General features: G+C 39.6%; 1 protein-coding gene across 1 annotated transcript; it reads left to right on the forward strand.

The window, feature by feature from the left end:
• The first annotated feature begins 185 nt into the window (after positions 1 to 185).
• On the forward strand, positions 186 to 14692 carry LOC102232453 (apolipoprotein B-100-like). The gene is made up of 26 exons (XM_014470261.2): positions 186 to 315; positions 590 to 634; positions 1449 to 1561; positions 1662 to 1807; positions 1958 to 2105; positions 2471 to 2623; positions 2721 to 2845; positions 2984 to 3069; positions 3167 to 3614; positions 3697 to 3811; positions 3894 to 4040; positions 4133 to 4344; positions 4438 to 4657; positions 4749 to 4922; positions 5008 to 5205; positions 5304 to 5471; positions 5711 to 5916; positions 6062 to 6232; positions 6323 to 6453; positions 6542 to 6743; positions 6835 to 7007; positions 7097 to 7272; positions 7370 to 7485; positions 7997 to 8370; positions 8482 to 13181; positions 13302 to 14692. The coding sequence occupies exons 1-26, from the start codon at positions 201 to 203 to the stop codon at positions 14418 to 14420; spliced, it is 9981 nt and encodes a 3326-aa protein (XP_014325747.1). The 5' UTR covers positions 186 to 200; the 3' UTR covers positions 14421 to 14692.
• Positions 14693 to 16743: the final 2051 nt, after the last annotated feature.

The following is a 16743-nucleotide window of genomic DNA, read 5'->3' on the forward strand; positions in this document are numbered from 1 at the left end:
TAAATAATCCTGAACCAAACATAATAAAAAAGGAGGGATTTCACACAATAATACTGAAAACCCCCACCCAATGCTGACAGACAAGTCTGTTTTACCTTTGGCCTGCCACAAGGACGGCTCAGACTTTGGAACCAGGGCAAGTTGCAACCAGTCATATACTGTAAGACTAGGGTCTATAAAAGCCCACAGACACACACATAATGATTAGTCTTCAGAGAAAGAGGGAGACTCTCCACATCCTGTCGGAGCTAAAGCCCATCATGTGGGGTAACAAGCTCTGCCTTTTGCTGCTTCTGGGCACCTCTACCCTCGCCCGTAAGTACACCGCTTTCATGTTGCGTTTAATAATAATTGAAATGTATCATTCATCGGTAGATAAAACTGAAATCAAAAGTATTGGCTAAATTTTATTATTGTGTTTTTAAAAATTTAATGGCCACAGGGTTTGCTGCTAAATTGTTAGGGCCAACTTAACAATTAAACAGGCATCTATTTTTCCAACAAACACATAACTAAGTAAATAATTTTAGTGTTAAAAATTTGATTATTGACCTTGCTTGCCAAGCTGAACTTCTGTCTTGATTTTCAGAGCAAGATGTAGGAGGTTTGGAAGAACAATCTCCAGTTTGCTTTTGTGAGTTGTCTTACTTTTCTTTTATTTAATCAGTTTTGTGATGAGACGTAACCAACTTATCAAACAGACAAAAAGGTGAAAGTTTTGATGGATGCATCCGTGTGTATATTATATTATATTATATTATATTATATTATATTATATTATATTATATTATATTATATTATATTATATTATATTATATTATATTATATTGTATTGTATTGAAAAGAAATGTTTTGTTATTATTAAATTTAAACATCAGATTATTTAACCATTGAGAAAATTATTAGGGGTAAAAATAAATCCACATTTTGCTTTCCCTAGATTATTTTAAGAAGTCAAACTGATTATAATGTACTAAATAATATGCATTATAATTTAGATAACTGGCTAGTTTTTGCTGAATGCATGCAAATAGAAATATAAAATTGTTTTATTACTGCACATAAGCTTGATTACAAAAATGTTGCAACGTTTTACTATTTGAAACTTTTGCAAAAATCCTAATTTAATCAAATTTTTAGGTTTAATTCTTTTCACTGTAATTTATGAAGTTCACCTCTACGTAGAAAATTATTAAGAGCAAAAAAAATTATACTTCACAAGACTATAGTGTGTATATCAGAACATGCTAAGTGCACTAAGAAACAGATAAGAAGGGAGTATAAAAATACGTAATTTCATATATACTTTTCCAAAACTTGTAATGTTGTAAGTTTGTTTTAATTTCATCAAATCCTAGTTTTAGAGTAGAACAAAATATGTATATGAATGATTTTGTTTATGAAACAACACTAAAATCTTCTAACTGGGTCATTTGAACTGCTTTCAGTGGCCAAAAGATACAAGAACTTCGGACGGTTTGTGTACAACTATGAAGCTGAGACCCTTAACAGTGTAAATGGAGCATCAGACGACAAGAGTGGACCCAAAGTCTCCTGCACAGTAAGTCTTAAACCTGTAGTTATAATTGGGAAGTCCAAAAACTCATGTTACTTTTAACGTGTAACAGAAGTAACAAGAAAATGTTTCATTTGCTGCACAGGTTGAGATTGATGTGCCCCAGACGTGTCGTTTCATCGTCAGAACAACAGATTGTTCTCTCAGCGAAATCACTGATGTGGACCATGAGGGGAACCCGGTGTATCGGCCTGCTGCTGGTTCAGAGGATTTCAAAGCTGCAATGGCAAAGTAAGTAAAGTTGTTATCTGTCCAGGAAAGATTTCTTTTATTGTCTGTGTTCTTGGGTTCAACATCTTGGCACAGTCACCAAGAGATAAAAAAAAAAAAGCTGATGACCCAAATGCCAGGTTGGAACTTTAAACCCGTACCTGTTGCCAGGAACATCTTGAAGGTTGCAGTGGAAGGGCTCACTGATGTCAAGCTGTTCCCTGAAGAGGGTGAGCCTGTCAACATCCTGAACATCAAGAGGGGAATCATCTCCACTCTCATGGTGCCTGAAATTAACAAAGAGGAGACCAAAGAAATGGTACACAGACTTCTTTTTTTCCCTATTTAATATTTCACTCTTTATAGCTTCCAATTATTTCATGCCAAGTGAAGTTGACGAAGCTTGTGATGTGGAGTCATGCAAAGATAAACAAGTTGCACAATGGGTTGATAAGACGCCCCAACTGGGGGTGATAAATCATGCCCTGTAATATCGTGTCCTTACAGTGACAATCTCCAAATGCAGGTCAAAGTCTGAGATAAGTTATCGCCTTTTCGGCAACACCTGCTTCCATAATCGTTCAGGTTCATTGATTATCTGATTTAGGGACAGAGGGAACAGTTGCAATCAAACTTTGGCAACTTTGTTTTTGAATCCTCACAAAGCCTCTTGTCGTTTTTCAGCCCACCGTACATGGAGTGTGCTCCTCCGACTTCACCATCAACCTCGGCTCGGACGCCACAACCGAAGTGACCATCAGCAGGGATCTGTCCAAATGTGATGGCTTTGTAGCCCGCAGACAGAACACCAGCCCTCTGGCCCTCATCTCTGGCATGGTGAGAGCTCCTGCTGCTACTAGCTAATGTCTATATCAACTACAGAAACAGTGCCTAAAGAACTAGTTTTGATCTATTTAATGTCTTTTGCTTTCAGAACTACCCTCTGTCCAAACTGATCAGCAGCACTCAGACCTGTAACTACAAATTTGACAACCAGAAGAAGCACGTGACCAGTGGATCCTGCACAGAGAAGCATATCTTCCTGCCCTTCTCTTACAAGTAGGTTTTCTTTTGCCATGCTCCTTTTACTGTAGTAGATGACAGATTTGAAAATACATAGCTTTGAAAATTGTTCAAAAATACTTTCCACATTTGATTAAATACCTTTTTTTTTATTTTTACCATTCCTGGAAAAAGGAAAGAATATGGAATTTCAGCAGTAGTGAGCCAGACTGTGATGTTGAGAGAAACCTCCAAGATCAACGACAGAATCTTTGACCACAGTAAGTGCTTCATTGTCCAGAGTATTAATTTAAACAATTACCAACCATATTCACGTTTCTGTAGTGTTTTAATCAATTCGGTTCTAAACCTACGCAGATGAAGCTTTCAAACTCCTGTCCATGGATGTTACTGATGACAAGTCCCCGGTGCAGACCAAGGACGCCGTTATTGCCACAATGCAGAAGCTGAACACTCTGTCTGAGACCAATGAGGGTGAGGAGCGTGCCAGTCTCTTCCACAAGCTGGTGTCTGAACTTCGTGGCCTGAATGCCGATGTCCTGGCCTCCAATGTGGATGAGATGATGTCAGTCTCCAGTATTCTTACCTGGCAAGCTCTGGTTCAGTGTGGCACCCCAGAATGCACCAGCGGCATGCTGAAAATACTCAGAAACTTTGACCATGCTGCATATGATGTCGATGCTTTCGTCTATGCCCTGGGAATGCTTTCAAATCCCTCCCGCCTGATGGTGCTAGACATGCTGGCAATGGCTCAGTACAAACAGAGCAAACCCATCATGTATGCTCTGAGCAATGCAGTCAAAAGGTATGTGGGAGAAGTTGAACACTCAGTTGTAATTTATGCTTTGAATTAGTATCTAAACAGTTACTTCTTCATGTTTCTATAGACTGTACAAAGCTGAGGGAGTCACCCCAGAGATTACAGCTGTTTATGAGTACATGGCTGACCTCCTGGGCGCAGACTGCGCAGGCGAGAAAGAGCTGACCTTCTTAACCCTCAGGGTAGGTAACCATCTGTAGACATACCTGTCAAAATAAAATGTTAAATATAAAACCTAACATTTTCTTATGCTATTCCATCCAGGTTGTTGGTATCATGGGAGATGCAATGGAAGCAGCTAACCCTGAAATTAAGAACATCCTGCTGAAGTGCATGAGACAGCCTGCTACCACTTTGTCTGTGCAGCTCTCAGCCATCCAGGCCTTCAGGCGCATGTCTGTGACAGATGAGGTAACACCAACATTTCTCAGCATTTCCAATTTTGTAGTGACTAAAAAATACAGCTACTTTGAAAATTAACCACCTGCTGTTGTTTTGTCCAGGTCCGCTCCAACATCCAAAGGGTCAGCCAGTACCCCAAGGGCGCCGTGCAGAAACGCCTGGCCGCTTACCTCATCCTGATGAGAGATCCTCAGGACAGCGACTTTGACATGGTGAAGAAGCTGCTAACCCAGGAACAGAACATGCAGATCAAGGCTTTTGTGTCCTCCCACATCCACAACATCATTAACTCAACTGAATCACAGACAAAAAAGTGAGATTTTCTTATTCTGTGCTTTATTTTACTGAGGCACCATGAAGTGCTTTGCTAAATAAACTAACTATAATGTAAATACCTTTTTCTTAGACTTGGTGACAGAATCCTCCAAGCTTTGGGGAACACTGACATTTCCACGCACCATGACTACACCACAAAGTCTCGCAACTACAAACTGGGCATTGCACATAAGAACACGGAGGCCAGTATTCAGGGCAATGTAATTTTTGATCCCAACAACCAGTTGCCAAGAGAAGTCCTGTTGGAAACAACGCTGAAAGCTTTTGGGTACAGCTTGGATATTTGGGAGGTAAGTATAGCTCCCTTACCTGTGCTGGACATTTTTGAACAATCAATACCCATTCACCCTGACATATATGCTAAATTTGCCTTCCACATAGTTTGGCATGGAGGGAAAAGGCTTTGAGCCGACCATCGAGGCTCTGTTTGGCGAGAACGGTTTCTTCCCTGACACCATTTCTAAAGCTTTGTACTGGGCTGAGGGCAAGATGCCACCAGAGATTCAAGAAGTTCTGGAAAAATGGGTTGCCCCCTTCAAATCAGAAAAACAAAACGTATGTACTTATTTGTATTCAGCATTTGCTGCTAGCTCAGCTTGCCTGAAGCACGGTGTATAACAGAGTTGCTTTTCTTCCTAAGGTTCCTGAAAACCTTGTGGGAGAAATTGTTCGCAACTTCAACAAGCTGCTGAGCAATCTGCAGAGTCAAGAGTCTCCAGAGGCTATGGCCTACCTGAACATCATGGGAACTGAACTAGGTTACATCAAGGGCAATGATTTGAAGTTCATTATTGAAAATGTAATCATCAATGCAAGAACTTTCATGCACCATTCCAAGGTATTGTTTTGTACAACAGTTTTCAATATTTTCTAACATAACTTTGTTCCTAAATACAACAATCCTAGAGCTCTAAAACTGTTTGTTCTTCCTTTCAGTTTAACCTTAATAGGTTCTCGAACTTTGACACAGAGATGTTTGCACACTACATCTTCATGGACAACAAATTCACCTTGCCAACAGCATCTGGTTTGCCCATGACATTCGCTCTGTCAGGCACATTTGCTCCTGGTGCCAAAGGAGGTCTTCACATTGCCCCAAACATGGTAATGCTTTTAATCCCTGTCCTCCAAAATATACTTTTTTCATTGCCATTTCATCTCTTCTTATTTTCATTTAGTACCTGCATACTTCAACTATAGCATATTTGTTGTTGTTAAATATTTTAATGAGTTGTCGATATAAATGTGTTCAAATCTCTTAAAAATGATCATTTATTAGAGTAGGTTATGGTTACAAACAAGCCCAGGCTAGGAAATTTTATGATGTCTGTTTTCATTCACAGAAGGAGCTGGTCTTCAGTCCCTCTGTTGGAGTTGAGTTCATGACCCAGATGGGAATCCACTTCCCTGAATATGTTGCCTCTGGTGTTGAGCTGCACACCAACATGTTCCACGAGAGTTCCCTCAAAGCCAAGATCACCATGGAGCAGAGAGAGCTGAAGCTCTCCATACCAGCTCCTAAGGACACCACAAAGCTCTTCAGAATCAGGTGACTGTCATAGTTAATAAAATTGATGTTTTAAGCATTTTAAACTATACAAGTTAGAATTATGTGTACTGTGTCACCAAGTGATACATTCCAGCTCATTGTGTTAGGTGATTAAACCTTTCCTGTTGACTCTCTTATTTTGTAGCAATAAAGTTGTGATTGTTGATGCTAAAAAGGCCACAAGGATTCCATACAGACAGGGCAGATCAAAGTGCAGAACTCTCTTCTCTGGAATCAAATACTGCACCAACATGCTTTACTCCAACGCCCGTGACAAGAACACTGCTCCCTACTTCCCCCTGAATGGAGAGACAGCGTAAGACACAGTTTGGACAACCCTTGTTTTTCATTTGCATTCACATACCACAATACCTAAAATTAGTTTTTATGATTCCTTCTATTTTAGGTTTGCCCTTGATATCGAGCCTACTGAAGATATCTCTGAATACACAGCCAGCATTGCCTATGAACTTCTCCGTGAAGGAACGGATGGCAGCCAGAGCGTGGATTCCTTGAAGATGACCCTGAGAGCTGAGGGTATGATTATTTTGTTGAAGACTTTACATGAGATTCCGCATAATTGCACCAATCAAAAATAAAGAGAATATATTTTTTATAACTTCAGGTGCTAAGCCTACAGAGGCTACAGCTACTATGAAGTACAACCGGAACAGGAATGTCTTCACTACTCAAATCCAGATACCTGACATTGATGTTGAGGCTGGGATTAAGATTGGCTTGGCAGATAGCAGTACAGAAGGCAAATCCCTCACCATCGAGTTCTCCAACAAGAATGTGCCACAGCTATCCCTGATTGGTCGTGCCAAGTGAGCAAACCCAACCTCCAAACATTCACAACATTGGTTTTCATTTTGATGTACACATGTGACAAATTTTTGTTTTTATTACTCTTTGCAGACTTCAGGCCATGGATGATGGGTTGCTCCAGGTTCAACTTCTTGTGCCAGCGCTGAAGATTGATGCCACCCTTGGTGCTACTGTAACCAAAGCAGATGGGCTCACCCTGCAGATCAAGAGTGATGTTAAGCTCCCAGAGATTTCCTCCATGCAGGCGGTCACCTTCAAATATGGTAATAAAAAAAGCACCGGTCATATTTAGAGAAAGGTAATTTCAGATTGCAATTCCAAATTTAAATACAAAACTATCTTTGTATTTTAGGTGAGAAGGAAACTGAGGCCTATCTGACATCCAATGTGAATGCTGACACAAAGATCCCAGTGCAGTATGCTGAAGCCCTCCAATCATGGTTCAGTTTGCTTGCTGAGGACCTCTTGGAAAAGAAGGTTGTGAAGACCGACATGAAACTCCGTCATATTGTCAACAAAGGAATTGAGGTGAAAAGAATAAAATCCTACTATAGTTTGCTTGCATTAAGTTTATGTAACGTCTACATATTGGCTTTAATTTTTGCTTTGTATGTGATTTGAATAGGCCACCAACATCTGGATTGACAAAATGTCTGAGGATTGTATTTACATGAAGACTCTGATGAACAACATTGGCAATCTGGAAATGCCATCAGTGCCTGAAGTCTTATTCATGAATTTGTAAGTAACTTTACATGAGCATGTTCACAAATACAGTGTTATAAAAAAAAGTATTTTGTTCCTTTAGCCTTTTTCTGGTTTTGCTCTTTTGTCACACCTATCAGTCTTAGATTATCAAACCAGAGATAATCTGATATGAATGATAAATGTAATTTTCAACTAATTTTATTTATTAAGAAATAAGAGGAGGTTTTTTTTGGTTCAGGTCTGATTTCTGCCAGAGCTGTAGAATCATTAAATCTTTTATATAAAACATGTCTGACAACAGGAAGAAGGCTCATTGTCCAGTTCAAGAAATTTAAGAACAAATGAGAATATTGTGACACTCTGAAATTAGCTTTTTGTATTTACTGAAGTCATCTTTGTCTGATATTACAATTTACTTGATGATCAGAAACATTTAAGTGCAGCAGACGATACCAATGCATCTGCATTGTCTTGAATAAATAAAAGTAGCCTGCCTATGTATAATTGTGGTTTAACATGTATCCTGTTTATAATGTTTCACCAGTGAAAGCAAACTCAGATACCAGTTCAACCAGAACCGTTTCATGATGACCATCCCTCTGCCTCTCGGTGGAAAATCTTCTGAGGAATTAGGCCTTCCACTTGTTGTCAGAATCCCAGGCTTTTTTGTGCCCCAGCTGCAACTGGACGTTGACCCACGGGAAATCCAAATTCCAAGTTTCACCATCCCGTCTGAACATGATCTCACTCTACCTCTGATGGGACTGTTTGAAGCCTCTGCCAAGGTCAACAGCAACTATTATGACTGGGAGGGTCTGATTACAGCTGGCAATAACACGTCTAAGTCTCCTGAATACGTGGCTAGGTTCAGTGTCATGGCTGAAAGTCCAGTCAAACTGCTCTCCTTCTCAACTGACGGTAATTAAAATGTTTTCTTCTTAAATAAATAAAACATTGGCTAATTTTACAGAACCAGCATTAAAGGTGACTCTTAACTAACTACTACTTTACCAATTTGCTTCATTTTAGGTGCCACCAAAATCACAGACACAGAAAGGAAAACTATTGAAGTCACACTCGATGGATCCCTGTCACACATGCTCATAAACACACGCTTCAGTGTGCTGGAAAGCATTTCTGTCACAGACAATGTACTGACAACAGGTCACTATAGCATCTCTGCTAATGCTGCTCCAGTGGGTCTTGACACATCTTTGACTATTACCACCCAGTTCACTCTTGACTCAGACACTTTCCTTGGAGATGTTAACACAGATGGCAGTATCTCCATTGGGTCAAACATCACATCCACAAGTTATCTCTGCACCTTCTCTATTGAACCAGCCAAGAATAAAGCAAAAATGGACAGTGCCCTGATGGTAAAATCTGGCCCAATGAAGCTCTCTCACAAGATTAAATCAACTTATGAAAATTATGAATTTCTATTTGAATCAACCACCAGCATGGATTTTGACCCGGTTAAGCACACTACAAAAATCAATGTTGACTACAAGGATGCCAAACTTACCATCCAGTCTGACTCTGTGACCAGGGCTCATGAGAGGATGATTCGTAATCAGATTGCCTTCTCCATGTCTGACGGACAAGCTTCCCTTAGAATTGAGAACCAAGCTGAAGTCAAGCAGAACCGTGTGTACTCCTTGCTTACTGGAACAATGAACCCATCTGGTTTGGAGATCAATGCTGATGCCTCCATGAGGATCTTCTCTAGCCTCGCTTCTCACAAAGCAACCTTGTCATTGAACACAAATGGCTTGACCACCAGCTGCACAACAACCGCCCAGCACAGTCCATTCACATTTGAGAATATTTTCCATGGTGGAATTGGCGCACCAGGTGCCACACTGACTCTTAAAACAAAGGGTACCATTCAAGACAACATGGCTGAGCTCAATGTTGAGGGAAAGCTTTCAAGCACAGAAGTATATTTCAACAGCATGTATGAAGGCAGCCTGTTTGACATCAGTGGGCGGAACAGAGTGAACCTCAGGCTGAACGAAGATGGGCTGGTCTTCTCTAACAACATGGTTGGATCTTTTGGGGAGATTAGGACCGAAAACACCCATTCCTTGTCTCTTACATTAAGATCTTTCACCCTACAAACCAAAACAGACAACTTCCTTGACAAGAGCAACTCCTACATGCATGACATCACAGTTAACATGGAACGCTTTACAGCCTCAGCTATGGTGAAAAATGAACTAAAAGTGATAGGAGTCAACTTTGAGAATGATGCCAAATTCAAGGCAGAACCCTACAACGTGGAGCTGGCTGGGACACTGAAGGGAAGCTTCTCAGAAGAAGAACTCAAGCACATCTATGAAATCAAGTTTGTTGACTTAGTCCTGTCTGCAAAGTGCAATACCAATGGAAAACTCCTGGGATCACACATGACACATACCACTGACATGGAAGTTAATGGTCTGACTATCAAGTTCAGTAATGTGGCCAACATCAACTCACCATCTCTTCGTGTGGACAGCACAGTTAAAACCACTGCAGCACCCTTCACACTCAATATTGATGCCATTTTCAACTCAAATGGTGAGGTGTACCTCTTTGGAAAACATAGTGGTGAACTGTACAGCAAATTCCTCCTGAAAGCAGAACCAACAGAGTTTGAACAATCACTTGAGTACAGAGCCTCAACCAGCCATGAAGTGACAGACAGACCTACCGTGAAGACTAACGTGAACAACAAACTCAACAGCTTACTAAACTTGGAACAACAAGTGGTCACACTGGAGTTGAGGTCCACTGTAAACGAACACACCTTCAGACAGATGTTGAGTGCCTCTAACAATCCAGAGAGAATTGCTGTTGATATGAAGGGAGAAGTCTCAACTCCCCTCTTCAGCGAGTCCAGCCAAGATTACGCCATCTCTGGATTTGTGAAGTATGACAAGAACAGTGACAGCCACTTCATTCAGATCCCATTTATTGAGCACCTTCCCACAGTTATTGAAAACATGAAAAGCACAATGATTAAGCTAATGGACCTCAGTATTGAGATGCTCACAGAGGTCAACACCAAGTATGAGATCAGTGCTAAGTTTCAGGCCAAAATTGAAGAACTAAAGGAAGCAGTTGACAGTTTTGACTTTAACCTCTTTGTCCAAGACCTGAAAGAGTTTATAACATTTATGGGAAATTTAATCATCAGACTAACAGACCAGCTCCCTACTGACAAAGTTATTAATCTGCTGACATCTATCAAGGATACTGTTGGCGCTGAACTGAAGAAATATGACATTCCAACAAGGGTTAATGCAATTTATAACAAAATAGAAGAGTTCCTCTCCAACTATGAGATTGAAAAAATAATTGGGGCTATCATGGATGAGGTTGTAAAAATTATGAAGCAATTTCAGATCAGAGAGAAGCTTCAACAAACATTTGATGTCCTCAGATCAGTTGACATCCAGCCTCTGTTTGACAAATTTATGGTGCCTGCAAAAGAACTTTTGAATGAGCTTTATTCCTTTGACTTCAAACTGTTTATTGATGATTTGAGTGACTTTTTTACAAGAACGATCGAGAAAATTAAGTCCTTTGATTATGATTCTCTTGTGGTGGAACTGAAAGACAAAGTGGCAGAGATGAGCAAGATTCCTTGCTTTGGGAAACTGTATGGTGAGTTCAAAGTTACTTCCCCTCATTACAAACTCAGGACCACAGCTGAGCTGGAGAACACCACAATTGCACCAGCCACACCAGAGTTTAAAGTAAGCCTGAACTCATGGGCTGCTTCTACTCTTAAAGTGTTAGACTTTACTGCAGTTGCTTCTGCACATTTTGCTGCTCCCAAAATGAGCCGTCTGACCATCTCGGAATCCATTAATGTTCAGCAGTCATCTTTCACTCTTGACCACAAGGGCACAATGAATTTTTATGGCTTATCAGCTCAAGCCTCTGGTGAAACCACCGCAAAAGCAACAACAGAGCTCTATGTGGCACAACTTGTCAACAGTGGATTTTTTGCTCTGGAAAATGGATTTTCCGCCAAAATGGACACTGCCTACAAACACGATTTCAAGTTTCCACCCCTCAACATCCTCAGTGAAATGATGATTGATCAAAAGACTGTCTTTGGACTTGAAGATGGCAGCATTCATCTTATCTTTAATAACTTGGCCAATGAAAACTACAGAATTTGGGATTTCTCAGATGAAGCAAACCACAAGAGTGACATCAAGATAGAAATGGATCTCCAGAACATCAAAGTGACTCTCACTGGTGACACCAGTAGCAGTCTTTTAAATGTTAAGGAAAGTTTTAATGCTGATATCAGTATTTTCCGCCATGTCCTGATTGATGCCAAGTTGGAGACTGATACACCTTTCATTAAGGACAGTCTGGCAGAGCTTAAGCTTCATGCTAAGACTGAAGACATGAAAATTGATTTCACTGCATCTCACAATGCAGAACTAGTTGGCAACATTGAAGGAACCCTTTCAAACTCTATACTCACTCTGCTCTCAGCCACAGAGTTTACATTTGATACTCAGAACAAAGGAAAGGCCAAGATTGTCCTTCCATTCGAGCTCTCTGGAAAAGTTGACCTCCAGAATGATATTGCTTTTACTGTGAGCTCGGAAATTCACAGAGCAAGCTGGACCAGTCTGGGCAGGTTTAATCAGTACAAATACTCACATTTGTTCTCCATGGACAATGGTGACAGTGAAATTACTATCCAATCAGAAATCAATGCCGAGGCAGATCTTGACATGCTGAAGAAACCCATCACTATTCCTGAAATAACTCTGCCATTCCTTGACATGAGGACACAAAGAGTGGAGAGCTTTTCTTTGTGGGAAGACACTGGCCTCAGCAACATCCTAACCACAACTCAGCAGACACTAGACATCAACACCAAACTCAAATATGTTAAGAACCCTGAGATGATCACAATTAACATTAATCTGGATCCAGTCATCCGCGCCATTAATTCCAACATGAGGACCCTTCACAAGAAAATGCTCATAGGCAAGGATAAGGCTGCCACCATTCTTGCTTCATCTTATGACAAAGCAATGTCAGAGTATGAAAAATACAGCATTGAGCTGCCAAAAACCATTTTAATCCCTACCTACAAAGTTCCAGTGATGAATGTTGAGATGTCCTCCTTCACAATTCCCCTGCCTGATGTCACACTTGTCACAATGCCCTCGCTGCACATCCCATCTGCACTAAGCAAGCTGACTGTTCCAAAAATCACTCTGCCTAAGATTCAGAGCATCAAGATCCCAGTGATGGGTGATCTGACTTATGAGTTCTCAATGGTAACAGAAATGATCACAGTTAAAACTGATGCCAGCATCCTGAACCAGGATGGCCTCAAGGCCAAATTTGATGCCTCCTCAATGTCTGGGTTTGAAATTCTGACTGGAAAGATTGAAGCCAACACCAACGTTAACACAGAGGGAGAATTTAAGGTGGCCTCTCTCCTTTCTGTACAGCACTCAATGCTAGAAGGAAACCATGAGAGCACCATCATCTTGAGTTATGAAAATGTAGAAACATCTGTTAGCAACTCAGCAAAGATCAATTTGCCTTCACTCACTATGGAAATCAAACAGGAAATCAAGGGAAATCCAGTAGATGGCATTGTTGTGTCCATGTCCACACCTTCTGCAGGACTCATTGGTGTACAGATGCAGACCAAGCGGCCAGCACAAGTAAAAGCTAGACTCTACGGTCGCTACCCGGTAAGAGAGCACATATACATTTGCTCATTAATAAAAGCTTATTTTCTGTTCATCTAAGATATATGTTTAATTTTTTCTTTTCTAATTTCATGTTTTTGTTTATGCTTGTCCTCTCAACAGACTGAACCAACAACAGACATCAACATCTTGGGTCTCAAAATGTCTGTAATGGACTCTGAGAAGCTGAATCTTCAGACAACCTGGAATATGGAGATACCGTATGAGATGATGCTGGGATTTAAGAAACAGGTGCCAGCATCCATGGAAATGGTCTCTGATGCTGCTGTGAAGATGAACAACAAGATCAACAGGCTTGTTAGGAGTCTCAAGGGGTCATTTGAAAAGTTAAGAAGGCAGGGTAAAGCAATGTTCAAGAAGGCTGTTGAAAAACTGTCTGATGTTACTTCTTCTGACTTTATGACAACTGTCACAGATAAGACCATTCTGATTCTCAAAGATTCCCAGAAGAAGATTGAGCTTGTTCTTGATGCTGTGATTAAATTCTTGAGACACACCAAGTTCCAGATCCCTGGCTATGACCGAAGGCTCTCTGGACTTGAGGTCTACCAGGAATTCAACACTTTTGTTGCTGATGTATCTGAAGAGGCTGTTGAGAAGCTCCCTGAGTACTTTGCTACCATCTTTGCATCAGTTTTTGATCACATCCAAGCGGTAGAATTCACCATCCCTGGTTCTAACATCATTGTCACTGGGCAAGAACTTTTTGATGACTTAATGATTGCTTTGAGAAAAATTCAGAAACAGCTGATTGTTAGCATAAGAAAACTTGGAGACATCCAACTGGACGACATCATTAGGAAATTCTCAAAATTCATGCAATTTATTGTTGAACAAAGTGAAAAGTTTTTCCAAACTCTAAAAGCCCCAAATGTTGAGAACATCTCCAGCTTTGTGATGGATGCATACCATGAAGCCAAGAACACTGGTTGTCTGGCCGGTGTTGCCAAACGGGTTGATGAGATACACATAATCATTAAGGAATATCTCAAAACTGTGATTGATAAAATCCACAGCATCATGGCTGATATGTCAACTTCACAGCTTAGAACAGACATCCAATCCTGGATTGACTTATCCGTTAAACGCATCAATGCTTTCCACAACAGTGTCATTAGGACCCTCAAAGAAAAAAGCAAGAATGTTGAATCATATGTGAGAGTAAGTGACAGACAGATAGAGGTTAACATTCCTTTTCCATTTGTTGCCAAATTCAACTAACTCACCAATGCAACAAAACCCACAAGCAAGTATTTGAATTAGCTACCTTTCTATTACAACCAACCAACTGAATAGTTAATTTATTGTCATAAAAAGCTAAACTCTACAGTCATATGGATGTCTGTTTTTAGTATGAGTCTTTGTGCTGTTTTTCTGCATAATTTTGTTTTTTTCATGGTGGACTAAAAATTTTTCTGATCCAACTCTGCATCCTTTGTGTCTTGTACTATTTAAACCCTATGTGGCCACCAATAAACTGTTTGTACTGCATATATCTCTGTGGATTTCTTAGACCATGCACTGTGAATAATCTTTTTAATTCAGTTTATGTCTGTAGCATTAAGTCATGTCCATCCAGTTTGATTCAATTTAAACTAATCATGCAGATAGATTCAAATCCACATACATTTCAGTCAAATTTTTGAATAATAAAGTCCAATTCAGTTGATCATAAAAAGCCAATGGATAAAAAAAATTGCATACAGAAGCCCAGTTGATTACTCTGACACTGACTGTGTTGTCATACTGAGCAACCATCTGAAGAAAAACTCCTGCCTTTTAACAGGACGAAACCTCCAGCAGAAGTAGCCTTGGTATCAGCATATGCAAACTGTCTGATACAGAACAGAACAGGAAGTGATCACAGAAATAACAAAATCAGAACTCAGAGTGCTTTTGCTAGGAAACAAAAATAAAACTCTTTTCAGGAAAGAAATCTAAACAGAAGCAATGGGTTGGTAGTATCTTTTCTGACAATATGCAGTCTCAGACAAAGGTATGCATATCCCTTGAATCTTTTCATATTCAATCAATTTACAATCACAAACTGGGAAATATTCTGCAATAGACCAACACATCGTTGCCTTTAATTTCATAAGGAAAAGAAGAAAGAATACATTGTTTTCTAAGCTTTTCTTGTAAACTCAGATTACACAAAGAAACACCTGTCACAATCTTTCACCTTAAAAAGACACATTATGAATTATGTGGGAAATTCTGGAAGAAAACCTGTAATAGGCTTTTAAAGACTTTAGAGGGAGGTAGAGATCTAGCAGGATAATGACCGTAACCATACAGCCAGAGCTGCAAAGGACAGCTTTAGTTTAAAGTATATTCAAATGTTACAAACCATAGACCTATCCAACTGAGAATCTGCTTTAATAATTGAAAGACCTTTTGTCTGTGAAAATCACCCAAAATGTGGGCAAACCTTTGTCTCTAGTGGAGCAAAACGGGTGAAGAAAAACCCAGAATATGTACAGCTGTCATTACAGGGAAAAGAGTGGGTTCAGAAAACCATATACAATTTTCTTTACACTTCATAGCTGTGTGCCACTCTGTGTATTGGCCTACGATTTAACCTTATATTGAAATCACAAGTATGTAGTTGCAACATGATAAAATGTGCAATGCATGAAGACTTTTGTTGAGAAATTTTAACTTGTTGCAACTGTAAAACTAAAATTTTGTTTTATTTTGGATATCAGAAATCAGAGTCTACAGTACACTCCAGCCATTTGTCCTTTATGCTCCCCCTATGCTCAGATCTATATTTAGTCAAGACTAAAATAGTATCTGTGGCATTCATAGTTCTTATGAAACAAAGTGGAAGAAAGACACGCACAGTGTCTGCTTGGACGCTGCTAATAGAAAACAAGCAAAAGAATGAATTATTTGCGCTATATTTGAAAGGTAAATTAAATTATTCTTTTATGTATTTCAGATTAGTAGTAATAGAATAAAAATATCATGAAACTATGTTTTGCTTCTCAGGTCTGGTGTAACCGTAAACAATAAATTACTTTTTTTCAAAGTTTGAAAGGTTATTTTTCCTGAGTCATATTTACAATACTTAAGCTAATAATCCTAAATATGAAATAGTCAAAATATATCAAAAGAGATATAAATTCAATAAATCAAACATAGTTCTTTGTATGTTTCAGTATAGAAAGCAATGTTGATGTACAGTATGTGTAAGTAACATGATTCAAAGAAGTCAAATTAAAAGGTTCATGAAAAATCACTTTATTTAGATTTCCACTCTTTCCTTCTTAACAGGCACCATTTTCTCCTCACAATATTTCCAACATACCTTTCTAGTACAACAAATACCCATAAATAGAAACGTCTCGCACATTCATTGTTGTCCTTCTCCACATTTTAGTAAAAATAAAGATTAGAAAAACCTGCAGAATTCGATCCGTGTAACGTTGCTGTAAATCAGAGGCACATCAGGAGGGCCTTTGTGGGAAAATCAAGCAGTTCAGCACAATGCATTCCTGTTGTGTAGGTCAGCAGAAAGCCCAGCAACAGAAGACAGTGG

The sequence above is a fragment of the Xiphophorus maculatus genome, chromosome 15 (genome assembly GCF_002775205.1).
Source record: "Xiphophorus maculatus strain JP 163 A chromosome 15, X_maculatus-5.0-male, whole genome shotgun sequence".
Taxonomy (NCBI): domain Eukaryota; kingdom Metazoa; phylum Chordata; class Actinopteri; order Cyprinodontiformes; family Poeciliidae; genus Xiphophorus; species Xiphophorus maculatus.